Source organism: Heterocephalus glaber, unplaced genomic scaffold (assembly GCF_053883595.1).
Source record: "Heterocephalus glaber isolate CG9 unplaced genomic scaffold, H.glaber_assembly_v1.0 deba00001743, whole genome shotgun sequence".
NCBI lineage: Eukaryota > Metazoa > Chordata > Mammalia > Rodentia > Bathyergidae > Heterocephalus > Heterocephalus glaber.
The window spans coordinates 2671893-2697901 of NW_028258449.1; the positions used below are offsets into that span (position 1 = coordinate 2671893).

Sequence of the window (26009 nt, forward strand, 5' to 3'; positions counted from 1 at the left end):
CTCTAGAGAAGGTTTGCTTTTTAATCTTAGAAACTTTAGCTAGTTTTTCTTAACTACAAGCTGTTAAGTGTTTAGAGAACTACCAAAACATCTATATCCAATTTTTGTTGTCAGATACAGGCTGGGCTGGCTAGGAGGTGGTACTAGAAAAATTTTATTCAGCTTTAGGACACAGCTCTGCCTTGATGCAGTGGACCCTTGACTTAAAAACTCAGTTCATTCCCGAGGGCTGGTTGTAACTCAAGTTGGTCAAGTGAAGTCTCGGGCTCCTCTACACAGCCTTCAAAGAAAGTCTCTCTCCTGTACACAAGCAGATCTCAGTGTCCTTAGAGAGACACTAGCCCAGGATTTCTCAGCCCCACACAGAAAAGGATGTTGTAATGTTCCTTCCAGAACTTTTTTTTTTTTTGCGGGGGGCCTGGGGGTAACGGGATCGAACTCAGGACCTTGAACTTGTGAGGCAGGCGAGGTGCCACTGAGCTAAATCCCCAGCTTCTTCCAGAACTCTTTATAAGAGTTAAATCTGTATCTGAGACCATTTGGAAGCACAAGTGGCCAGCATTTGGGTCATAACTCAAAACTTTGTTAGTAAGTTAAAACTAAAATTCTGGTCTAAGTTGTTCAAATGTCAGGCCAGTTGTAACTCAAGGGTCCACTGTACTTGCATTCTTCTTGAATCACAATATTCACTCAAATCATTTAAAACAAGCAGAACAAGTGATGAGACTTCCAGGCAAAAAGCTTTGGCTGCACCTTGATGGTGTGACATCGGCACTGAGTCAGTATAGATTGCTTAGCTGAAGTTTCCTATCCTGTGTCTTGAACAAGGCAGCATCTCCAGCAATCCTTCTGTTCAGCAGTGGGTCAAATAAAAATCACTTGCTGGAATAGTCTATTCATTGGATGTTTTACCTAACAGTAGGATAAAATATGACTCTTAATAATACCCTGATTTTGTCTGGATAGTTGCTTTCTTTTTTTTTTTTTTTTTTTTCTTTTGGTACCAGGGATCAAACTCTGGACCCTTGCGCTTTTGAGGCAGGCGCTGGAACCACTGAGCTAAATCCCCAGCCCTGGATAGTTGCTTTCTTACCAATAGGATTTGATGCTGATTTTACATATCATACTACACAGTTCTGTTGTAACAAGTCTTTACCAAAGTTTAGGGAAGACACGAAGTAAAGTTGGTAAATTAGAAATATCATTGAATATGCCTCTTATCAGCCCCTCATAATGGGTCTCTTTTTATAGACCTAGGATGCCTCTCTGTCCACCAGGAGGTTACAAAGTAACCCAATCTTTACAGTGATTATTTCCTAACACAACTTGTCTCCTTTGAATCTAGGCCCAGTTAATCTTATTTTTAAAATCTCCCTTAAGTAATTATAAAATTAGAGCCATTTAAAATCCATTAAAACCCTAATTTTCTTTAATAAAGAAAATATCTTAATAGGAGTCCATGTTACATTCTGTGAGAAGCATTTCACAGCCTTCCAACTATAGGTTTGAAACCTTAGTATTCTCAAAGTGCACACTCTGAACCTAGAAAAGATTTCAGAGGAGAGGATTCAGTATTTATTCCACCTTCCTCTAATGATTCTGTTAAGTAGAATCTTGGATGTTTTATCCAGCAATTGAAAATAATTGGCCCCATATATAATCTGGTAACATAAGGATTTGGAATGTGCTTTAAAGTTACATGTTTTTGCTTTTTTAAAGGGAATTAAATCTTGACCAGAACACTGTAAGTACTGGATTAAAAGATTTCTTTTATTAATTTGTATACTTAGGTAATGTAGATTTATAAACTGTAACAAAGAGAACAAAACTACATCAAGACAAATACCTTGATAAAGTTTGAAAAATCTATGCTGATTATGGTGGCACACACCTGTAATCCCAGCACTTAGGAGCTGAGGCAGGAGGATAGCAGAAGTTTAAGGCCAGCCTGGGCTACATAGTGAGACCCTGCCTCAAAAAACAACAACCAAAGAAAAATGTGGGGCTGGGGATTTAGCTGGGCGGAGGACTGAGCTGGGCGGAGGACTGAGCTCAGTGGTTTCATTGCCTGCTGCGCAAGCGCAAGGACCTGAGTTCAATCCCTGGTACCAAAAACAAAAAAAAACAAACGAAAAATGTGGAGATTCTCTGACTTACAAACATGATAATCTCACATAAAACCACCTAAAAACATCTTTTTGGTGTTTGGAATTTTCATTTTTCTCTTATATTTGTAGACACAGTCATGGCATATACAGCAATTGTGTAGCCACAGACCATTTGGTGTATTATGGTATCTTAAAGAAGCACTGTCTGGTTAAGCTAATATGTGTAAAGAGATTCTAGCTTCCATGTTATTTTGGTTTCACTGTATATTTTGCCTATATTAAATGGTTTTGATAAAATACTCCAAACTGTAGTTTTATATTAGAAATTTTGATACTTAACACATAAAATAACCTGCATGTTATAAAATATATCCAAAAATCTACCATTTATTTTATACCACTGCTATAGTCAAAGTTGCCACTATTCTTAAAATTACTATCTCCCTATTTCTGGCCCTCTTCTGTCATTTATACATGAAGTATAAGGGCTCTTTCAGCATCTTAGTATGTATAAGCATTGAGTATATCATGTCAGATTGGATATGTATTTATTCCTTCAAGAGAGGACATTGTCAATGTGCCTTTTTATCTTTTAGTTCCTCTTTTGTGAGGTTTTTAGGCTTTCAAAAAATATTAACCTTAATACAGTTTAATCATAACATATTTCACTTTTTACAAAGAAATTATGATTACCTATCATTACAAAATAAGCCTTTTTTAAAAGTTAAAAAATGCCATACTTAATAGAACTTTCCTTTTTTTTTTTTTCGGTACTGGGGATTGAACTCGGAACCTTGCGCTTATGAGGCAGGCAGTGGTGCCACTGAGCTAAATCTCTGGCCCCTAAATCCCCAGCCCTATTTTTTAATTTCAAAAAGTTCTATTAAGTCCCAATCCCCAGTACCAAAAAAAAAAAAATTTTTCTCCTAAAATTAAAAAATAGCTACACTAACTTTTCTATAAATGCTTTGTTTACTATATATTCCAACCTTCTGTAAAACATTTCTTTATGGATTATTAACAAGTTATATAAACAATTATTGACTACATAGAAATTTATTCTATAGTTTAATGACATTTGATTGCAGAATATTAGGATTTCACAGTTTTAATTTCATGTCTACCCCAGAACTAATGCTACATTGCACTTCTTTTGGGTAAGAATTATATATACAAAACAACCTTATATGAGGAAAATTATAACCCAAAATAACCTGAAGTAATTTATCCTGTCTCATAAAGGATAATGAACTATCCATGGATTGATGGATTTCGGAGTATATCATTCTAATGGTTCTGGGCTACAATGCTTAGTTCAAGGAATTAAATACAGTAGCACAGTTGTAATAAAGACTATTTCAGCATAGCCTAATAACACTACTGAAGAATATTTTATTTTGCTATAGTTACTTTGAAAGTGACATGCTGTATGTTGAGGGCCCAGCACTATTACTATGGCCCCAGTCAAAATATGAAAAATAAGCTGCTATCAGCTTGCCTGATGTTCATAGCATTTCAATCCTGTCTTTATTATTTAGGCTTATTTAGTATACACTGAGGCATTTTTGTTCTAAAACTTCTGTATATTTCAGGAGTCTGAGACTAACTGTATTTTGCTTCCAGAAAGATTTTCAAGGAAGTGATTGTTAGCTAATTTAGACAACTATGCTCTTTACCAAAATGTACTTCCACATTGCTTTTATTTCTATAAATATTATATATCCAGTTCTATAAATATTATACATCACTTTATTTCTCTTTCCAGGCTATGAAATACAGAACTGAGGTGCTATGAAAATATATTAATATAACCCCAAAAAAGCTATTCTGCTTAAATTGTGACACTTTACTCTTATACTCTTATTTCACAAATAACCCTAACATATCCAAACTAAGAAAAGCTACTGCTTTATAAGAGATCAGTGTTTTGGCTTTCAATTAGCAAGGTCCTTTTTATAAGGCAGAATACAAAAGTGAACAAAGATACAGAGACTAAAACCTCATCCTTGGCCTCAGACAGATCTGCAATAACCAGTGACATTGTGTGAAGTTTAATATAAAAAGTACTGCCTAAAGTCTATTGTCCTTTGGTGTTTTAGAAAAAAATCTAAACACAGTATTCATGAACAATTTGAGATGATTTAATACTCCCAAGGTGTCGCTTGCTAATCACATCAGGATCTTTGTTTCCAACATGGTCTAACTTTGGTACCACAGCAGAGAAAGTTACACAGGATTCACTTATATTTTTTAGCAATATTTGAGGAATATCCTAAAATCCTTAATACCTGACCTAAAACATTTTTAAAATACTAATACATGTAAATGTATAAGGATTCAGTAATGTTCAATAAAGTCAGAGGATTTAAATTGTCAGTAAATAGATGTCTTACTAAAAGTTCATTTTGTATGAAAACTGTATATATGAAAGTTTCAGTATTTGTAGTCTCCCATAAATTTCTCTGCAATTGTTAAATAGTTCAAATAAACTTGAAGTTATGTTTTCATGTTCATAAATAAATGTGTTTAAAGTACTAATTAGTATAATGTCATTTCAAAATACATAGATTCATGACTTAGGGCAACATACTTTCACTTACAACTACTGGATTCTAGAGTTTAGAGCAAGGACAAACTTAAGAGAAAAGAAAAACTAGAAAGTCCATAGAGTTACTAAAATGTTTAACAATGTGGATCAGCACACATAAGCAGGCTTAGGATGTAAGAAGCAACTGAAAGCCAAAGTGAAATATACCACACTTCATGAAAAAGGTATGTTCTTTTTTAAGTTTCTTTTTTGGTACTTTGTTTCATACTGTCAACAAGTTAATTCCTGATGTATTTCAGTTAAAAGTTCTTTCACAGACATTTCACCCTCAGGTCTGTGGGTCGGGTTATACTACAGTACTTCTCTTCCTCCCAGCCCTTCACAGACTGCCTTGGTCCATGTGCTGGATAACGGACTGTGGAGTTGGTGGTAATGCTGATGTGGAGGCTCTGGAATAGACAGGTTTGAGTCTGGGCTCTCCTGGTTTACAAACTGTATAATCCTAGCCAAGTTAATCTGTCTGTGCCTCAGTTTCTCATAAGTTTCATTTAAAATAATACCTCACAGAGTCCACAGAAGTAAATGAAGGAAACAACATAATAAGGAATGACTATGGGTTCTGTCCTTTTGTGTTCTCGTTACTAAACTCACAATTAGGAAGCTTGGCAAAATTATGGCTATGGAATTGTTTCCTTTTCATAGTCTACTGAGGACTTACTGAACAGGTATATATTGCTGGCACTTCAAGTTTCTATTTTCACAGAGGCCTGTTAGAAAAAAACAAAATTTTAGAGTCTCAAAATTTTGCCTGCTATCAATGTCTTTTCCTCTGCTTAGCAGTGATACACTTGGTAGTAAATTATGCCCACTACACTAGATTAGTTCAAAGGATGCTAGATTATTGAAACTGTTTTATTTAATGTGTTCCAAAGAAGTTACTACCCTTTTAAAAATACTTAGGAAAAAATGTAGAATTGATCATATTTTTATTAAATATACTGAATTACAAGAATAGCAATGATAGGAAAAAAAAAAAAGAACAGCAATGATGGGCTGAGGTTTTAGCTCAGTGGTTCCGCCACCTGCGTTGGCAAGTGTGAGGTCCCGAGTTTGATCCCTGGTACCAAAACAAAACAAAACAAGAATAGCAATGATTCTAATCTATAGCAGTCAATCATAGTCTATTTTTTGAAGTTTTTTCTTTATGTCAAATCCCATAAACCAGCAATTCTCAACTATGGAGGGTAGAGGAGAAAAGTAATTGCCTTACGAGGCTGATGTCACACTGCCCGTACCTGCCACACACTACGAAAGGTGGCACCCTGTTTGCACAGTGAATCCCAGTGCATCAGTGGGCACTCTGCAGTCTTCACCACAAATCCTTACCGCCCCAGGGCAGGTCTCCTCTCTCCTTGGAGCTTCATTTCTCCTTGCAGATGGCACACTCGTTCTCCTAAAACATCCTGCCATTCCACACCATCCTGTTCTTAAGGGAGGAGCTGTGACTCTTAAATCCATGGAGAATAACTGTGCTACCAACAATTCATTCATGGCCAAGGATAAGATTTCTGCACTGTCGCCTTACCTACTGATGTCAGTCCAGTCATGGTTGAACCTTGGTAGTTACTGATAATACTGTAAGGCACTGCGTACTGGGCTTCAGTCCTCCTTCTCCAGAAATAAGACGTGCTTCACAGACGGTTAAAATCCCCACTAATTTACCTTCATTCATTTATTACTCTTCTGGGCTTCTAGTAAAATTAACCAAATTGATGTGTTCCTCTTGTCAAGAGTCAACCAATCCTAGGTTGGGGATTTAGCTCAGTGGTGCTGCGCCTGCCTCGCAAATGCAAGGTCCCAAGTTTGATCCCTGGTACCAAAAAATAGTCAACCAGTCCTCACCAAACTCCTACAGCAGGAAGGGCACAGCCAGTTGTGCCATGCTGAAATGGCTATTTCATAGTCTTAGTTTTACAAGAGATTCAAAGACTTTCTTCTATTATCTGTTCTTGGTTAGCCCCATCTGTGCCCTAGCTCCCCCAAACTCTCTGAACTAGTAAACTTGTGCTGCAAAAAACAAAATAATGGCAGTCCATCGGCCCATACTTTCTAGGTCCACTAATGCTCACTGTGTTGTGGAAGACAAGGTGAGGACCTACCAAGATTTACAGCACCCCAGAGCTCACTACAAGCTTTTTGACAACTGGCAGAATTATAGGTCATGGGAATTACATTATCAGACAGCAGCTTTATAGACCAAGTCTTAGCCTGGCATTACACAAGTGCAGGCCAACACTGCCACCACACACTTGGTAGAAAGGGAGCAGTCAGACCCATGAACTCACCCCTAACATAACATCCAAGCGGAATCTGGGTACGGCCACCTGCTGCTGCAGGAGTGAGCCACCATTCATTGTTAGAGGCCTACACTCGGTTCAGAACTTCTCAAATCAAGGGCAACATCCCAATCACAGTACAGCTTTGGAAAAACAACTGTCCAAGGGTCTGTCTTCTGGCCTATGCCTTTCTCAAGTACTATGGCATCAATTTCATATGTAATTTATTAGGCTCCTCACAGCCCCTAGAGTCCACTGGTTAAGAAAATGAGGTGGCCTCCTAGAATACCTGAGGTTTCAGTGAAATCAGGAGATTGCTGCACTTACAGTCACAGATTTCTAACTCCTACAGCGCCTAATCTGTGAGTCAGCTTGTGCACAGGCCCAATATTAAGGAAAACATGGCTTGTGGACAGGACAGCAGCTACTGCGCGGATGTCTTCCAACTCCCTACCGTGACAACCCACGAATGCCTGACCTCATCTCCTGCAACACCCTTTCCTGATTATTGAGAACCACCAGAGTAGTGTTTGGAAGAAAATTTCCTTATGGTAAAGAGATCTACAAGATGCAGAATAAAGCACTGACAGCTTTGGAATATGGGGAGCTCTCCAAGTTTTATCGCCTATCCATTGTAGTGGTTAGGACACCACCTTTTCCAAGGACATGCCCTCCAGTTTTAAATGCCACCTCTCCTCCACTCACCATGCTGAAGCTGCTGGCTCAAGCTCAGCATTGAGTACCCAAAGGACATCTGATTAGCCAGGCAAGCAGAACAGCACCATCATCTTCCTCTTCCCTGACACTTCCCTTGGGAACCTTGAGGCCCTACATCAAGACTAAGCCTCATAGAGCCAGAAGCCTTAAAAAATACAAGGTGCCACCCAGCAGCTACATTACCACCTAGTGTCATGCCAAGGAGAAAATGCCCAACAGAGCTAAAGATGGCTCACTGCAAATACAGTGCTTGTCATGCAGCTCTAGTCAAAAGGCTAAGGAACAGGAGGCTGCTGACAGAACTGCCATAGATGACGAGCCAGTTAATCTCCAGTTTATTTCTCCAAGTTTGGAACCAAGTGAAAAGCTTCCTAATGCTGCCGATCAGATTCCTAACCCTGATGTCTGGAATGTAGACAACATGCATCACTCTTCTTCATTCATTCTTAAGACTATTACTCCAAAAGTGCTGGCTTGTGAAAGTGACCTAAAAACGTAGGGTATGGCCAATAACCATCCTCACAACTCAGTCCTGGAAAAAAGGTCAGAAAACATGATGGAGAAGTGTAGATTAATGACCCAGGAGGCCCAAGATGTTTTTCAGTTTCTTAACTAGGGAAATCTTAACTGCTGGGGTGGGGCTGTAGCTCAGAGGCAGAGTGCATGACAGGTTCCTGGGTTCCATCCCCAACACAGGAGAAAACTCTTAACTGACAAGTTTTAATAACAACTCTTGCATTGGCATCTTAGCATTTTTTAACAAATCTTTTTTTAAAAAGATACTCCCTTTATGCACTATGTAAGGCACTACAGAGAATCTGCTTCACTTTTCATATCACTACCGAAGTCAGGTCCAACGTATCTGGCTGATCCAACAGCTGCGGTGTTCACAACTAACTGATCACAACCAGATCCGACTTACCAACTCCTCTACTCATAATATCCCATCTTCTATAATCATTATGCTCTCCGTTCTAGCTGTTTTCGTGTATCTTAGCCACAGATGTGCTAGAGGCTGGTTAAGTCCTGCACAAGTGACAGCTACACAGAATGAACTCCATTAATACCAGCAAGCTGAGCTCCAGTGTACTGACCAGCACCGGGCCACAAGACCATTCAAGGGAAAGATTCTGTATCTCCGGCCTGGCAGGACTGTCATGCAGCTCTAAGGCCACAGAAGTGATCATCTCACTACTTTTCCAAATGTTTTCCTTCCTTCATGTAAATACACACCATCTTTCACCAGTCTCTGCTCCTTCCAGCCCTGGGAGATACTTCCTGCTATGCCTAGAAGTCTGTCCTTGTAATACCCATACATCACACAAAAAGCTGAGAAGGACTGGAGCTCAGCACTTGAGGAAATGGTCCTTCCACCTATAGAATGTCTTCAAACATTATTTTCCAAGCAACTAGGAGTCCCTTACCTTGCTGATTAATAAAGAGAAACTGGAGCTGAATAGTGGCAGCTAGAATAGATCCAAGGGAACTGCTACACAATTTTTGCTTGCTACCAAGCCTAGATTTTCCAAGGGAAGTTTTCCCTTCTGATTCCTCATAGCTGTCCAGTCACCTATGTCCACTCGTTTACTATGTTGTAGTCCCTGTATAAACTGGTACCTTAAAATCTCCTCTACTATTCTCTTAGAGAGCTATGAGTGATCCCTAAGTCCACTCAGAAATTCCTGCAGCACTGATTTCTTCCCTCCACCCTCACCTTCAACAAATCTTCTAGAATAGATCTGAAAAAGGTACTTGAAAACTTTTAAACTTCAATAAGTTAAAAGAGCAAAACACATAATCAGCAAAAAATACTTGAAACTCAAGTATTAATACGGTCAGCAACTATTACACAATTTCTACTTTGTACTACAGATCTCAACTGGCCAAAAGAAATCCTGTGGTCAGTTATGTATGTGGATAACAAAATGAAGACTGTAAGAACAAAGAGAATATTGCCCTTTTAAAACCTGTATGGATTAGTCATACCTGTTATTGAAGTTGGAGATTTTTAACATACCAAGTGCCTTGAGAGTTTTACAGTTCATCATATAAACAATGTGAAACACTTACTAGCATATTAGTAAATGTCATTTTTCAGTAGTCTTTAAGAAACAGAATTCTATTTTATTGCTTTCTGTTAAAACAGTGGTTACTGTTATTCCTTAAAAAGTGAAAGATCTGAGAGATCAGAAAGCAGAAAACTAAGTTATTTTAAATATTCTGAAACCTCAATCTTAATTCAATGTGTGAGACCACAGCCACCTATGTTAAGAAACATGACTGCTGGACTACATTAACATACAAGATAGGGAGTCCTCGTTGTAGGAATTTAAATAGGGATGAATATGAGCAAAACTCATCTCATTTAGGACATTAGTTTTTAAAGTTTAAATAAAAATCTCTTTTCAACAGGAGACCCAGTATGTTTAACAAAGTAGGGTTAACCTGTAAAACCGAAGGTTGGGGGCCTCCAAGCCCTACCATAAGAGGTAGATTGCACAAATAACAGGCTGGAGAGGGGCGACTATGACAGGAACAGTATCGGCACCTGTCTCCTACCATCTTTCCTGGAGACATGTTAGACATAACAGTGGACAGAAGACTGGTTACTGGGCAAAGAGAAGGGGTAGGCACCTGAAGGCCTTGTCACAAGGAAACACACAGCTTGTGTGTTCATCTGATGCAACACTTTAAAAAACACTAGTATAACTCCTGAAAAGATAAAACACATTTGCAGTTTTACCACAAACCAGTAAGAAACTCAGTCTCTAGGTCCCATGAGCTTTCACCATCCGAGCCCTAGACTGATCCAGTCTTGGAAACAAAAGGCCAGTATCGGGACCCAGCCTTCTCCCTTCAAAAGGGCACTGGTGTCCACAGAATCGAGGCAAGAAATGGAGTTCTCCAAGGCCCCTCTCTGCAGCAGAAATGCCCAGCCTGGATAACAGCTTATCTGCTAGGTTTGGGGTAACTGGCTGAAGCAAAGTGCCAAAGACTCGCAAACATTCCAGGGCCACATGAAGCACAGTTCCCAGCCAGGGAGCATCCACCGGGCTCTCCCAACTCAACTTCCATGGTGCGTGCCGTTGGACAAAGCCGTTAGTCTGCCGGACGCAGCTGGACACCGCCTCCAAGGCCTTGTAGATTTGAAAGTTATCATAGTTCTCGGCCACCTGCTTGGGCAAGGCAGCCACTGCGCTCACAAGAGCATAGTCCTCTGCCTGGGCGCGAACTGATGGCCCCTGCAACCCCGGCTCACTGGGGAAGCAGGCAGTGCAGAAGGCTGGGTAGGTCCCAGAGGGATTGATCCGGCTGGCAGTGCATCTGTTCAAAAGGCCTCCAAGGGCATCCGCCAGCTCAGAGTCCAGCAGCTTAACCACCTTCTCATCATAGTAGTCACAGTCCCAGTTGGGAACGCCCTGCCGAAGGAGAAAGTAGCGGAAGCCATCCACAGTGTAGCGATCCAGACAAGCCGTGGGGTCCACCACGTTGCCCAAGCTCTTGGACATCTTCTGGCCACACACCGTCCAGTGGGAGTGGACGTAGATGCGATGTGGAGGGCTCAGTCCGGCCCCGAGAAGAAGGGCGGGCCAATAGATGGCGTGGAATTTGAGGATGTCCTTACCTATGATGTGGGATGCCGCCGGCCACCAAGATCTGAACTCAGCCTTCGGGTAGCCAATGACGGTGAGGTAGTTGACCAGCGCATCCACCCACACGTAGATGGTCTGCGAATCGTCCCCGGGGACGGGAATGCCCCAGTGCAAGTGGCTGCTCCTGCGAGAGACTGAGAGGTCAGGCAGCTCCTCCTCCAGCCACTGAAGGACTGCGTGATGGAAGGGCTCGGGGACGATGGCGCGCGGGCTGCTTCGCAGCCACCGCCGGAGCGGCTCCCGGAACTGCGACAGCCTGAAAATGTAGTTTTCCTCCTTAGTCCAGGAGACGGGGTGCCCGCTCTCGAGGGACACAGGGCACAACTCCCCCGCCGGGCCGGGCTGTCGGGTGACCTTGGCGTCTGGCAGGAAGCACTCGTCGGAGGCGCAGTACCAGCCTTCGTAGAGGCCCTTGTAGAGCAGACCCCGGGCCGCCAGGACGCCCCAGAAGTGCTGCACGGCAGCCCGGTGCCGCTCTTCGGTGGTGCGGACGAAGTCTGTGGCGGCGACGCCCGCGTCCTGGAACAGCCGGCGGAACTGCGCGGAGACGCGGTCGCAGAGCGCGTGCGGGGCCAGGCCCGCGGCGGCCGCCGCCTGCTGAATCTTCAGGCCGTGCTCGTCCGTGCCGGTGGAGAGGCGCGGGGCACCGGCGCCAGGAGCCCGCAGGCCGCGGAAGCGGCACAGGGCGTCGGCCAGCAGCGCCGAGTACAGGTGCCCGATGTGCGGCGCCGCGTTCACGTAGAAGATGGGCGTGGTGAAGTAAGCGCGCGCGTGGGCCGCATCCTCGCAGACACTCGGCGCACCCGAGACAAAGCAGCGCGCGCCGCGGCCCCCCAAGAGAGGAAGCCTAGGGGACCCCTGGCGCCCCAGCGCCCGAAGGACCGAGGTTTGCAGCATCGCCGCCAGCCGCAGTGGGGAACACGGCCCGGAAGCACGTGGGAGCGGCGCCTGCGCCAGCAGCACGCGCAGCTTCCGGCAGGGCAGCCAGTGGAATCCGGCCGGCGTCGGCTTCCGATGCGTTCCTTCGCCGCTTCCAGCAGGCAGCGCGCGGGCTGCTGGCGGAAGTCCCAGGGGCCACGCTAGGGGAAGCTGAAGAAGAGCTGGCAGGATGAGCTTCCGCCCTGGAGTTGGGACTGCGCTTGCGGGTATTTTCCCTTCTGTGCTGAGTTGCTTGTGGGTGCGAGTGTGATAATCAGGTCTCAGAATTCCGTTGGTGCAGGGCACACTGCACGACGTAGAGTGTGTCCTCTACATAGGTCTTCTGCACGTTACCTCAGGTAGGTCAGGCGGGAGGAAAAAAGATCATAACCTAGAACGCTTAAGGGAAGGCTGAGAATGGAAAAAGGAGGAGGAATCTTTTCTCTGAACACAAGTTGTGCCGAATCCACCAGAGGTAGATTTGTGATATGGCCAGTCCTTGCCAAGGTTATTGAGGTTCAAGGAAGTAAAATGCAATGCATTGTTGCTGCGCACATACGGAGAATTAATTTTAATAGACATTTCTCAAAAGCAGTTGTTAAACCAGGAGTACTAGCACACACGAGTAATTCTAGCACTCTGCAGGGATGAGGCAGGAGGATCACAAGTTCAGCCTTGCCTGGGCAACTTAGCGAATTAGCATACCTCAGAATAAAAAACTGTGTAAAAGGCATAGCTTAGTGTAGGGGCCCTGGGTTGTTGGATCCTCAATACCACTACCACCACCACCCCCGAAAAAGCCATATATATAATGTTTGGTTTTTTAAAATCAGGATCTCAGTCACTAAATCGCTCAGGCTGGGTTGTAACTTGTGATCCCTCGGCATTAGCCTCCCATAATGCTGGGATCACAGGCGTGCACCACAACATCCTGCAATCATGTTCTTTTTCTTCTTTTTAATGGTTTTGGAATTCTTGTAGAACTGTGCTTTTCAAGTTTGCTTTTAGTAATGGAACCCTGACTTCTGAGTGAAGAGAACTCAGGGGAACAGAATTGGATTGCTGTTAATCCCTGATTCATACCACACTCTCATCTTTGGTCTACAATTGGCCTCCCCGCCAAAAAAAATAAAATCAAAGTAGATAGTAGTGTGTGTGTTTAATAATGAAATGGGATGGAGCCCTTGTGAACCTACAACCCAGCCTTCATATGAGTAGAGGTTCTCAAAGTCTGGTGCCCAGAACACACAAGCAGCCCCCAGAGCTGAGAGAGTACGCATTCTTAGATCCCGTGTGCCACCTACTGAAGCAGACCCTGAGGTTGGCCCTAAAATCTAGGGTAGGCAGCTCTCCAGGTGATTCTGATGCACGCTGAAGTTCAAGGACCACTAGATTAGCAGTGATTCAGATCTGTGTGCTGGTTTTCTCATCCCATCTTCATTCCAGAGGTGACCACTGACCTGAATTTTATACTTGTACATCCTTGTATCGTGTGTCCTTGTTCCATCCTGATACAGGAAATACTACCAGAGATGAGATAGGAAATATTATATCTCCCAACCTGTTAGCTATCTGATATGCAGAGCTCTTGAACTCTTACGGAAGAATGAGTCCTAGGAACAAGGGAGGTGAAGAGTAGGAGGATATTTATTGATGGGAAAGCTCCTGAGGCACAGGAGGGGTCCCGAGTGGGTAGCTGGGGACCCCACTTTACAGAGGAGTTTTATAGAGTGGAACCCACATGGGTACAACGTGGGCCACAGCCATGAACATCCGATAAAGTCACAAGTATCGTCAGTTAGGTAATACTTGTCCAGTTGGGAAACAAATCACATAACAAGCATGGATGGAAAGAACAAGGATTCTCCTAGGAAGTGGTGGGTCCAGAGGTCTCTGTCCATCTAGACTTCATTAGGCCCAGTGTTTGTTCTTTGAGGAAGCATGCAGGTCTGGTCATCTTGTCTTTATCTGAAGGCCTGGTTTTCAGCCAATGTGTCTCTGGTCTCCACTGTGGTGTATTTCACCTTTGTCCTGACCTTCTGAAAAACCTAGCCCTACCTGACTACCTATAGTATTTCTACCTGACTCAGCTGTCTATAATTATCAGAGTAACATATTGCTTTTGCTTGTATTTTAACATTCTCAAAAAGGGTATAACAGTCTATGTGTTCTCCTTCAATTTAACCTTTTTCATTCAACATTTTGTTACCAAGATTCATCATGTTCTTGTGAGTAACCATGGCTCTCCCATTTTACTGCTGTGTAGAGCATGAATGGAGGCACATGGCAGGCTGGATGTGACTTCTGTGGTGACTTGGAAGATGGACCCGTCAAGCTCTGTACAGGAGGCACAAAGGGAAAACAAATATCCACCGAATGTTTGTTAATGGGCCCTGCTTGATCCAGCAGTTCAAGGAGGGCAGGGAAAGGACAGGTAAGACCTGAAAGTCGTACATAATGCACACCGTCCGAACCCGAGCGGACCTCAGGCTCCCAGCAGTCCTCTCTCCCTCCCCCGCCTGCCCTCCGTGTTCCTGTGGGATCAGTGCTTCAATATATACACAGAGTATTTTTCTCCAACCTTAAGAAAGAAAAGTTCGGGGCTGGGGATTTAGCTCAGTGGTTCCAGCACCTGCCTCGAAAGCGCAAGGACCTGAGTTCAATCCCTGGTACCGAGAAAAAAAAAAAAAAAAAGAAAGTAAAGTTCTCGACCCCACTCCATTTTCTGTCTTGATAGAACAGAACTCTTTGAAATGGATGGCTCATGTTTTTTGCTCTTAGGAGCAATACTGCTATTAACTTACTTCTCTATGTCCCCTGGTATTTATTTGCTAATTTTTTCTTGGATATATGCCAGAGAATGAAATTGCTGGATATGATGTTTGTATCGGTCAGCTTCCTGTTGCTGGGACACAATGTCTGACATCCACAACTGAAAGGACAGGTTTAACATGGCTCACATTTTCAAAAGTTTAAGTCCATGGTTGGCTGGCTTCAAGCAGAAACCTCATGGCAGAAGGCCGTGGTGAAACATAGCTGCTCAGTTCAGGGTGGCCAGAAGGCAGAGCAAGGGAGCAGTGCCAGAGAGGAAGGGGTGAGGGATCAGGCAGACCCCAAGATCACACAGGAGTGTGCTTTATTAATCCCCTAAGCAGCTCCCAAACCAACCAAGTTGACAATCCACCAAAACTACCACAATGCTCAGTTCCACAGAGGATATCAAATTGTCCTCCAACATGGTTAAATAGATTTACACTCCCATCAGCATCCTTGTCTTGAAGAGATCTCCCCAGTACTTCATCTTGTCTGTCTTCTTCATTTTTACCAGTCAGTTGGATACAAAATGTTGTGTTGCTGGTGTCCACAATAGCCAAAAAGTGGAAGCAACTCAAATGTCCATCATCTGATGAATGGATTGAAAATATAATATAAGGTATGTCCACACAGTGGAATGTTACTCAGCAATAAAAATGAATGGAATGCATCTGCTACCACATGCATACATCTTTAAAAATATGTTAAATAAAAGAAGCCAGGCACAAAAGTTGGAATGGAGGGTGAATGCTTAGTGGATCTGGAGTTTCTTCTTTGGGTAACAAAAAGATTCTGGAGCTAAATAATGGTGATTATTGTACAACCTGGTGAACATACCTAATCTTGCTGAATTGTACACTTTAAAATACCTAAAATGGGTATTTTGCCACAGTTCTTTAGAAATGATATCTCATTGCAGTCTTGATTTGACTCCTCTGAATATGAGCACCATTGAGCGTCTCTTCGTATAGCATTGTATCATACATACTTATTTTCTTGGGACATGCTATTATGGCTTGGATCTAAAATGTCCCCCAAAGGTCTCAGGGGTAGGATAGTAGGGGGATCAAACCCAGGGTCTTCACACTGATCTACATCTCCAGCCCTTTTTACTTTGTGTTTTGAGACAGGGCCTCGCTAAGTTGCCCAGGCTGGGTTTCAACTTGCAATTGATTCTCCTGCCTCAGCCTCCCAGAGTGCTGGGATTACAAGCATTCATCACCACTTCTGGCTTCACTTTCAGAAGTCTTAATAAATAGTTCTTAGGGCCAGGGATTTAGCTCAGTGGCACCACCGCCTCCTCGAAAGCACAAGGTCCTGAGTTCAATCCCCAGTACCAATAAATAAATAAATAAATAAGTAGTTCTTAACTTTAATATAGTAGGATTTGTCACAATTTATGATTGTCATTTTTGTGTTAAAAATAGTCTTGTACTCTGAGGTGAGAATAAATATCCATGTTTTCATGTAAAAGTATAAAATCTTTGATGTTTAATTGTTCGGTGTAGGATAAGGGTGTGTGTGTGTGTGTTTGTGTGTGTGCATGCTGGGGAATGAACCTAGGGCATTGCTGCCCATGCTGGGGAAGCTCTTCGACACTGACTTACAGCCCAGCCCAGCCCAGCCCTGGAACTGACAGCTTTGTACGCAGGAGGTCGGGACCCAGCTTTCCCCGAGTGGCTGAGCAGCTGTTCAGTGCCCCCTCCCCAGGGATCTGTGATGTCTCCTCCATTATGCAGCAAATCACAACACACCACTTCTGTTTCTACAGTCTTTATTCTCCTATGTTGGCTAATTTGTGCTTTGCTAAAAACTGAATTACTATAGCTCTGTACTAAATACATAGAGAATTAATCTCTCCTCCTTCAGAAAAATCTTAGCCATTCTTGGCCCTCTTATCTTCCACATAAAAATATTAGTACCAGGCCAGGGATTTAGCTCAGTGGTTTCACCACCTGCTGCATAAGCGCAAGGACCCAAGTTCGATCCCCAGTACCAAAATATATATATATATTAGTACCAACTCGACAAGTTCCATGCAAAAGACTTGTTGCAGTTTAGGTCACCATTGCATTACATCTGCAGCTCAATGAAAGAATCAAAGGTCAGAGATTGACACAGTCACAGTATTAAATGTTCCAAAAAGTGACTATGAGTGTTTTTCCATTTACTTAAGTCTTCTTTGGTATTGTTCAGTAAAGTTTTATCATTTTCTACGTACTAGTCTGGCTTAATATTTCAATGTATTTATTCCTGGAAGCCACATGTGGTAGTTTATTTATAATGTTGTAAATGGTGTCATTTTCTGAAAATCGTGGCTTTCGTTTCGTTGATGAAACTGATAACAGCTAAGTTGTCCTGCTGGAGAGAGGGTGGGGGCAGAGTGCCCTCTCTCCCCAAAGCTCGCATTGCCTTAGAGCCAGAGACTCTGCCACACACAGCTGGGAACCACTGATCTAGAAGAATAAACAAAAAAGAAGGCTGTTGGGCTAGGGAAACTCAGTGAGGGTGCACATGCTTAGTGTGCACGAGGCCCTGGGTTCAGCCTCCAGCACCAGAGAAGGAAGAAAGGTTATTGTAACACTGGACACTGACGATTTACAAAGCCATAAAACGTTTTAGTGTGTCATGGTGTGAAGCCGACGTATAAAAGAAGACAGGTCAAAACAGAAATGGTGGGCCAGGAATTTAGCTCAGTGGTTTCGCCGCCTGCTGCGCAAGCGCAAGGACCCGAGTTCAATCCCCAGTACCAAAAAATACCAGAAATGGTGGTCTGTGTAACTGTGAAGTGTGTGAAGAGCATTCTAGTCTGTTGGTGAGACAAAATGCCTGACTAGCAACCTAAAGGCTGAGAGGCTTCTACTGGCTCTCACCGTCAGAGGTTTTGGCCCATGGTCTGCTGACTCCAGGCCAGAGGAAACTGCTCACCTCCTGGCAGCCAGGAAGCTCGGAGAAAGGGAAGGGCCACTCTTGAAAGGCTCCTGGGCCTCCCACCGACCCCACCTCCTGACAGCCTGCACAGCCATGCAGGGGCTTAATCACTGGCAGGATGAGCGCCTCAGCCATGCATCATTGGAGGTACTCCTATGTAAACTTTTGAGAAATGTGAAATTAACAGCACATGAAATAGCAGCAGCTAGCTTGTGAGTTCTGCAGAGCATGAAACGTGATTTTTTTGTCATTGGGTCCAAGCTGCATTTTACATAAATAGTCACATTTTAGTTGCATCTACTTTGAGCATAACACAGATTGGATTTTCAAATTACTGTTAGAAACATTTCTCTGGGGAATGAGTTGGATGGTATATAACAACCTCTGAGAAGTTTGGAGAATGTGATGAATGCAGATGATCCACACTTACCTCCTACCTGTCACAGGGACATTTTCACAGGGCTCACTCGTTCATGTGAGGACTAAGTGCGTCCCCGGTACAGCATAGAAAGGATTGCTGATCCACCTCCATTGCATCAGGCCGTGTAGACAGTGTTGGTGGTGCATATCCACTGCACCCGGCCTAACTTGGGGGAATTCCACTTCCAGTACAGAACTGAAAGCTTTCCCTGAAATCTACCATGGGTAGCAAACAAGTGTGATTCAGTCTAGAAAAAGTGACCAAAGTGGAAGACATTTATTCCAAAAATTTATCCTAATTGCAATCCTGGGGAACCATCATTGATAAAAGATTCCTGATGAAAACAATTATAGTTCTCACCAACAGAGTGAAGACAACAATCCATAGTGTGGGAAAAAATTTTACCAGCTGTTCCTCAGACAAAGGTCTACTATCTAGAATATATAAAGAACTCAAAAAAATCAGACCCCCTCAAATTTAAAGACCCAACCCAAAAATGGGCAACTGAGATAAACAGACACTTTTCAGATGAAGAAGTAGAAACAACAAATAAATTTATGAAAAAAATGTTCAACCAATGGTCGTTCGAGAAATGCAAATTAAAACAATGCTGAGATCCAACCTCACTCCACAAAGAATGGCTGCTGTCAAAAAATCAACCAATAACAAATGCTGCCTGGGGATTTAGCCCAGTGGGTCCACCACCTGCCTCACAAGCACAAGGACCCAAATTCGATCCTGGGTACCAAAAAACAAAAAAGAGGATATATAAACAAATGCTGGCGGGGTGTGGGGATCCCACTGCTGGAGGGAGTGCAGACTGGTACAACCACTGTGGAAATCAGTGTGGAGATTCCTCAAAGAGCTAAAACTAGACTTTCCACTTGACCCAGCTGTTTTCCTTCCTGGTCTCTTCCCAAAAGAAAAGCATCCTACCACAAATATAGGCTTCCCCATGTTTATAGTGGCACAGTTTGTAATAGCTAAATCTTAGAAACAGCCCAAATGCCCATCTACTGATGAATGGATAAGGAAGATGTTGTTTTTTTGTTTTTGTTTTTTTTTGGTACCGGGGATTGAACTTGGGTCCTTGCACCTGTGCAGCAGGCGACAAAACCACTGAGCTAAATCCCCGGCCCAAGATGTGGTTTTTTAATACAGTGCAGTACTACTCTGCCAAGGATAAGCTTGAGACATTTCTAGCTAAATGGATGCACCTTGCGACCATACTCTTTCTTTTTCTTTTTCTTTTTTTTTTTTTTTTTTTTGCTACCAGGGATCGAACTCAGAACCTTGCGCTTACAAGGCAGGCGCAGTGCCACTGAGCTAAAATCCCTGGCCCGAGACTATACTCAAGTGAAATAAATCAGACATAGGTGTTTACCACATTGTTTCTCTGATGTGAGAAACAGTGTAAATAAGGACCAAAATGTGTAATAGATATTGGGAAATGGGAAGAAAATGTTCAAGTGTGAAGGGGAACAAGGGAGGGGGAAGGAGAAAGGAAAGAAGGGACAAGAAAAGAAAAATAGGAAAAAAATGGAAACAAAAGCTTTTGTAAATGAGGAGAAGGGTTAAAAGGGGGAGAGGGGAACAAGAAAAAAGAAGATATATCAAATTCCCTATGATGAGTGTGATCATATGGATCTCTGAAATGTACCACTAGACAGAAGAAACAATTATAGCTGTGACTGCTGGCTCTCCAGTGGGAAACTGGCTTAGATTCATGTTTTACTTGTTTTGCAATTGCCAGGTGGGTCAGAGTTAACAAGTTGGGTGGACTAAGTAGGCAGATTGCAGAGCTTTGGGACTTGGGTATGACCCACGGTGGCTGAACTCATCTCCATGCACACCTGTGGTCACGCACAGGACTCTAGCTGTCCCCTCGGCAACAGTGACTCGGCCTGTCAGCCCTGACAAAGACTGCGGTAGTGATGCTGATGGGGAAGTCTTCGTACTTCCTGCTCAACCCTGCTGTGAGCATGAAACTGCTCTGAAACAATAAAGTTTACTAATATTTTTAAACTAAAAGGGGAAACAAAGCTGAGTGCCACTTGGGAATAAAGCTCAGCTACTGGGAAGAGGCTGAGGCAGGGGGATTGCTTGAGCCCAGGAATGGAAGGCCAACCTGAGCAGCATAACAAAGCAGTTTCTCTTAATAAGAATTAAAAACAAAACAACAGAAAACAAAGTATTTGTTCCAAAAGGAGAAATACACTATTGAGGAGATGTAAATTATTCTTAAGGACAGAATGAAGATAGAGTGCTCGCTTCAGCAGCACATATACAAAAGGAAGATTGAAAACTCTGAGTGAAAGTGTTTGTATCAGAATACACGGGCGTCCATGCAGTGTGCAGTCAGATGTGTGCTAACACACAGATGTGTGCTCGCCAACAAAGTCTGAAAGTATTTGAGGCCAACATAAACAGCTCCGCTCAGTCATCGGTGTAAGCAATGTCATCAGGACCCATTTCCTCAGTCTCGGCCTGCGCCCGCTCCTCATGGGAATGCTGCCATGCAAACATGGACCGACAAAAAATAAAGTGAAAAGGTTGCATTGTCTCCACTTATCGCTTTCTAATGTATTCCCTCGTATGTAAACTATTTGACCATTTTGAGTAGAACCTAAGTATTTAGGAAATTATCCACAGTGGGGGGAAAGTAATCTTTACAAAAATCTTCGCAAAATCTGAACGCTCTTGTTAATTGTTGTTTGAATGCAGGGAAAGAGCAGGCGCGGTGACCCCCTAGGGAGCCACAGGCCCAGAAAGCCAAGGCTGCCCAGGTGCCCCCCACCCCGCCATCCACAGTGGGGTCCTGGACACAGCCGCAGGATCCTCCCCGGCACTGTTCGCCATCGCTGAGCACGGTGTAAATGGCTTTGTACCATGTTGTTCAGGGAATAATAACAAAAAAGTCTAGTAAGGCGTGGTGGTTCACACCCAAAGTCCCAGAACTCGGGAGGCTGAGGCAGGAGGAACACTGCCAGTTCAAGGCCAGCCTGGACTCCATAGTGAGACCCTGTCTCAGAAACACAAAGAACAAAGAGAAATCTGTGTGGGACCCGTGCAGGCGTGGCACTTCCGCTCCCGCTGCAGGGTCACAGAGGAGGAGACCCCGCCACACAGAGGTGTTCGAGGTGTGCACCCCAGGAAGGAATGGCTGCAGAGACCGCTGAGGTCAGATGGAGTTTATCACGCTGGAATTTAGGGAGGAAAATCACCCAAGTGATTGCTAAACTGTGAGCCAAAGCGAGTGCAGCGCCTTTTACCAAAGATGAAAGAATTCTTCACTGAGCCGCCTCATCTGCAAGCCACCAGCTTTTCTCTTTTTTTAGTACTGATTGGACCCTGGCCTTTGCACTGAGCTACACCCCCAGCCCTTTTAAAATTTGTATTAGTTTTTGTGTGAGGCAGCGTCTCACTAATTGAGTCAGTTGCCCAGGCTGGGCTGGAACTTGCGATCCTCCCGCCTCAGCCTCCCAGAGCGCTGGCGTCCAGGGCGCGTCGCTGGGCCCAGCTGAGCGCGTGGCCCTTCACGGGGCTTCCCTTCCTGCTGGCCTCCCTCCTCCGGCTCAGTGAAAGGCACTTCGAGCTCCTCCGAGCAGCGGAGTCTCCGTCGCCTGCCGTGGTTGCGGCTGCCCCTCACCGGCCCGGCCTGGTTCCGCTCAGACCCGGTCCCCACCAGCGCGGGGCTCCCCTCACCCCTCACGGGGGGGCGGGGGGGGGAACAAGTGGATCTGGGGAACAAGGACTGAGGGCAGGGAAGGGAGAAGGGAGACGGGGAAGGCGCTCACCTGCGCTGCAGCCCAGGCATAGAAACTTTTAAAAATTCGTTAGAGACAACGAACTGCACCTGTGCAGCTGGCGCCTGCCGAGGCCTGGACCTGTGCTGGTAAATACCGGATCCATGCCCTTCCTGGCCCGCGCTGCTGACCTCACAGGAGCGGAGCCCAGCAACCCGCAAAAGAGGGCGAGAGAATGACTGGCTGGGCGGAAATGGGCCTGGTGCCTCGGGAGCCAGATTCACCTCAATCTGCTCACCACCAGCCATGCTCATTCTGGCTTAAGGAGGCCTGGGGTTTTTCTGTTCAGAACACTTCTGAAAAAACCACTTCTGAGGCTGGGTGTAGTGGTGCAGGTCTGTAATTCCAGCTACGCAGCAGGCTGAGGCCAATCTGGGCAACCTATCGAGAGAGACCCTGTCTCAAGAATTAAAAAATAGGGCCGGGGGTTTAGCTCAGTGGTGCCACCACCTACCTCACAAGCACAAGGTCCTGAGTTCAATCTCCGGTACCAAAAATTAAAAATAAATAAATAATAATAAAAGTAAAAGGTTGGGCATACCAGAGCACTTGCCTAGCCTGAGCCACGTCCTCGGTTCAAAATAAAACCAATTCTGAGAAGTAAAACACTGAAAGAGAAGCAGAAGGTATGGTGACCCACAAATGACAGCCTCTTACCAGGAGTTTCTGTGTGCACACAGCAGCGTGGATGGAACCCTCAGAATTCAGGAGCCCGCCATGACTGCAGTTTCCTTTGTAAGTACTGGCAGTGGGGCAGGGGGATCTCTCCTGCCCACAACTACCCCAGCCTGTCCATAACCTACCAGGCGTGGCCTGAAGTAATGGTGCACGCCCATCGTCCCAGCACTCAGCAGGCTGAGGCAGGAGAATCACTGAGTTTGAAGCCAGCCTGAACTACATAGGGAGACCCTGTCTCAAAAGAACAAAAACAACCTACAAGGCAGGCAATCAGCCAGCTGCCCTGTACTGCCCACCCGCCCTGTGTCACCTCCCTGGGCCCTCAGGGCAGGCCTGCAGGTGAGCACTGTTGTTCTCACCTTAGCAGAGCAGAGGACCCTGAAGAGGTCACGTGACTCACCTGGGCAGGTCTCCCTGGAGCGGTTTGGACCAGGCAGGCTGCTCCAGGAGCCTGTGTGTGAGACCTAAGTGCAAAACACACTCACTGCACTCTGCCACTGCGAACCGTTCCTGACCTCAGGCGAGGTGCAATTTATAAGACTGAAGGAATCAAACTGCTGGAGTTTGGCTAGTTTGGGGGTTTTGTTTGTTTGTTTGATGAAAGACACCTCAATGCCTGCCCAGGTCTTCATGAGCTGTGGTTGTAAGAGCTGTGTTTTACACTAAGGGTGTTGGAGAAACTAGTTATCTATATAGCTGTCTCTCTTGGCAATAAAACAAACTTTTTTTCTGGATGTTATATTTTTTCCTCTTAGAAAAGAATTTTAAATTAATTAAAGAATTTTAAGTGTCAAATAACTTGCTATATTCTGTCTCTAACAGAGCTAAGAAAGAAAGGTCAAGGCCAAGCGCCAGAGCTCTGGGTTCAATCTCTGGCATCACATGAAGAAGGAATTGCAAAAATAATTTCAACATTGCTCGAATTGTAGTTTAGCCGTAATCTCTGATTAGTATTTCTGAGTAGAAAAGGCCGTTTTATGATCCGTATGTTAAGAGCTAGTAATTTTAGGAAGTACTGGGTAGTGAAAGAGAAACTTCCATTTGAAATAATATCAAGTCAGCGAGGTATAATTTTAAATCCCCATCGGTGTCTTGCTTATTAAGTAGACATGTGCTAGTGTACCTAATAATGCGATATACGTGAGGGACCCAAGTAATCTTCAGACTTGGTGGTTTTAATCAGTGTAAGATTTGTATTTGGGGGGGGGGTCGGTACCGGGGATCGAACTCGGGTCCTTGAGCTGGCGCAGCAGGCGGCGAAACCACTGAGCTAAATCCCCGGCCCTAAATTTGTATTTTTTAAAAAAAGTTTTCCAGCAAAAAAAAAAAGAAATTGTGTAGAAAGAAATTTTCCAAAGTGCTACCTGAAGAGCAAAGGGTTGTTGCTGTCGTCGTTGTTGCAGTTTTGCTTACTTTGCTGTTCCCCCGCAGAGCTGACTTTTTTGGAAATGACTTGTGCCCACCTCGCTCAGCACCGAGGGTTCGCCCTCCGTCGCCCCGCCCCCCTCCCGCAGTCTGGGACAGGGAGAAGGAGGGACGGGGACGCCGGGCGGGGGCGGGCTTCCACTTGTGGATCGGCGGCCGTCCTCCGCGCCCTCCCCAGGCCCGGACTGGGTGGCGGCCACGGGCCGACGTGGCACCGGGTGGCTGCCCTGGGTGCAGCATGGGCACAGATGCTTGGCAGGAAAACGGACAGGAAAAGCCCCCGTCTCCTTTCTCTGGACCCCGGCGCCTTCTTCCTCTGGTCTGCGGTTTAGCAGGGCGCCAGGCCACTGCGGCCAAGTCTGTGACTTCGCGCTCGCAGCTTGGGCAGGAGGACCCGCTGCTGCCCGTCCCCTCCCCTGCCGCTTAGCCCCGCGTCCCTGCCATGGGGTGCGGACTCAGGAAGCTCGGGGACCCCGAGGACAGCAGCCCTGGGAAAATCTTTTCCACCCTCAAGAGACCGCAAGTGGAAACAAAGACGGACTTGGCTTATGAGTACGTGCTGCTGGATTTCTCTCTGCAAGGTACCGTGGGCTCCTCTTTGATCTGCTCAGTGTTTCCAAAGTGAGGCTGCTCCTTGGCAGCGCAGACTGTGGGTTCTCGGACTGTCCTCCGTAACCACGTTGTAAAATCCATCGGACAAGCGCTCTTTGTTCCTTCAGCAGAGTGGGAGAGGTTTTTGTCTTGCACCGTGGCTGGTAGGCATTTTACAAAATTAGGAAAACTGCTTGGGACTGTTTCTTCCGTTCGGAAACCAAACAGTTGTGGGAGGGTTGGCGAAGATGCTCCGTTTCCAGGCCAAATGGCCATGGCCTCGGTGACAGCTTGTGTTTGAAAAGGGCTGATGCTACTTGTGTCAAACTGTGGGAGACACGGGGCGACTCGGGCTGCCAGCTGTGTGGGATTGTGTGATTGGGCCACTCATCTGATATTTCTGACCAATCTAAATTTAAGTCTGAAACTGTGGCTTAAGAAGAAGGGGAAGGCAGGCTGCTGGGCGACGCGCCCGTCCCTGACAGAAACTCTGTCCCTGACAGAAACTCTGTCCCAGAAAGTTGGGAACAACATAAACAAGTCCAGATGGCTCCTGCGAGGGACGAGGGACAGGGCGGGCGGCTGAACACGCCTGGCTGCTTCCTCTGGGACCCTGGGTCTGGACGCTGCACAGACAGAAGCACCTTCAAACAGAGTTCCGTCTCTATTCGCTGTGCACTAGAAATGAAATTTAGGCAACTTGCTTGCTGCTGAGATGTCCAGACACCAGGATTTTAAGATCTATTACAAACATATTTTTAACCCTCATAAGCCACACATTTGGTTGAGACAGACTAACCAATCATCGTGCTGGGTGGTGTCTGAATTCTTTTCCAACTTGAACACAAATTCTCTTATTTCTTCTTCTCCTCCTCCTCCTGCTCTTCCTCCTCCTCCTCCTCTTCTCCCTCTTCTTATTTCCCTCGCTCTGGAAACAGTACATCTTTGTGCAAGAAGCAACAGCAGCCCATTTTTCTTTGTCAAAAATTGAGCTGGCCAGCACACAACTCCCTCCCAGCACACCCTCGCGATTCGCACATCTACTTTTCACACATCTACACGC

At 44.9% G+C, this 26009-nt stretch overlaps 2 protein-coding genes across 8 annotated transcripts in view; one reads left to right on the forward strand and one right to left on the reverse strand.

Moving 5' to 3' along the window:
• Positions 1-970: 970 nt before the first annotated feature.
• Mars2 (methionyl-tRNA synthetase 2, mitochondrial) lies at positions 971-12339 on the reverse strand. Its single transcript, XM_004871692.3, has one exon. The coding sequence runs from the start codon at positions 12257-12259 to the stop codon at positions 10478-10480; it is 1782 nt and encodes a 593-aa protein (XP_004871749.1). The 5' UTR covers positions 12260-12339; the 3' UTR covers positions 971-10477.
• Positions 12340-12364: 25 nt separating this feature from the next.
• Positions 12365-26009, forward strand: part of Rftn2 (raftlin family member 2) — a 68912-nt gene continuing 55267 nt past the window's right edge. For 2 of the 7 annotated variants that reach the window (XM_013068124.3, XM_087200422.1), the window contains exon 1: positions 24456-24936. In XM_013068124.3, coding sequence (XP_012923578.1) covers positions 24798-24936 — 139 coding nt within the window. In that variant the 5' untranslated portion in view covers positions 24456-24797. Of the gene's footprint in view, positions 12640-14546; positions 14715-24453; positions 24937-26009 lie in introns of those variants that run through there. The other 5 variants (XM_021249734.2, XM_021249733.2, XM_004871693.3 and 2 more) reach the window with 5 other exon arrangements.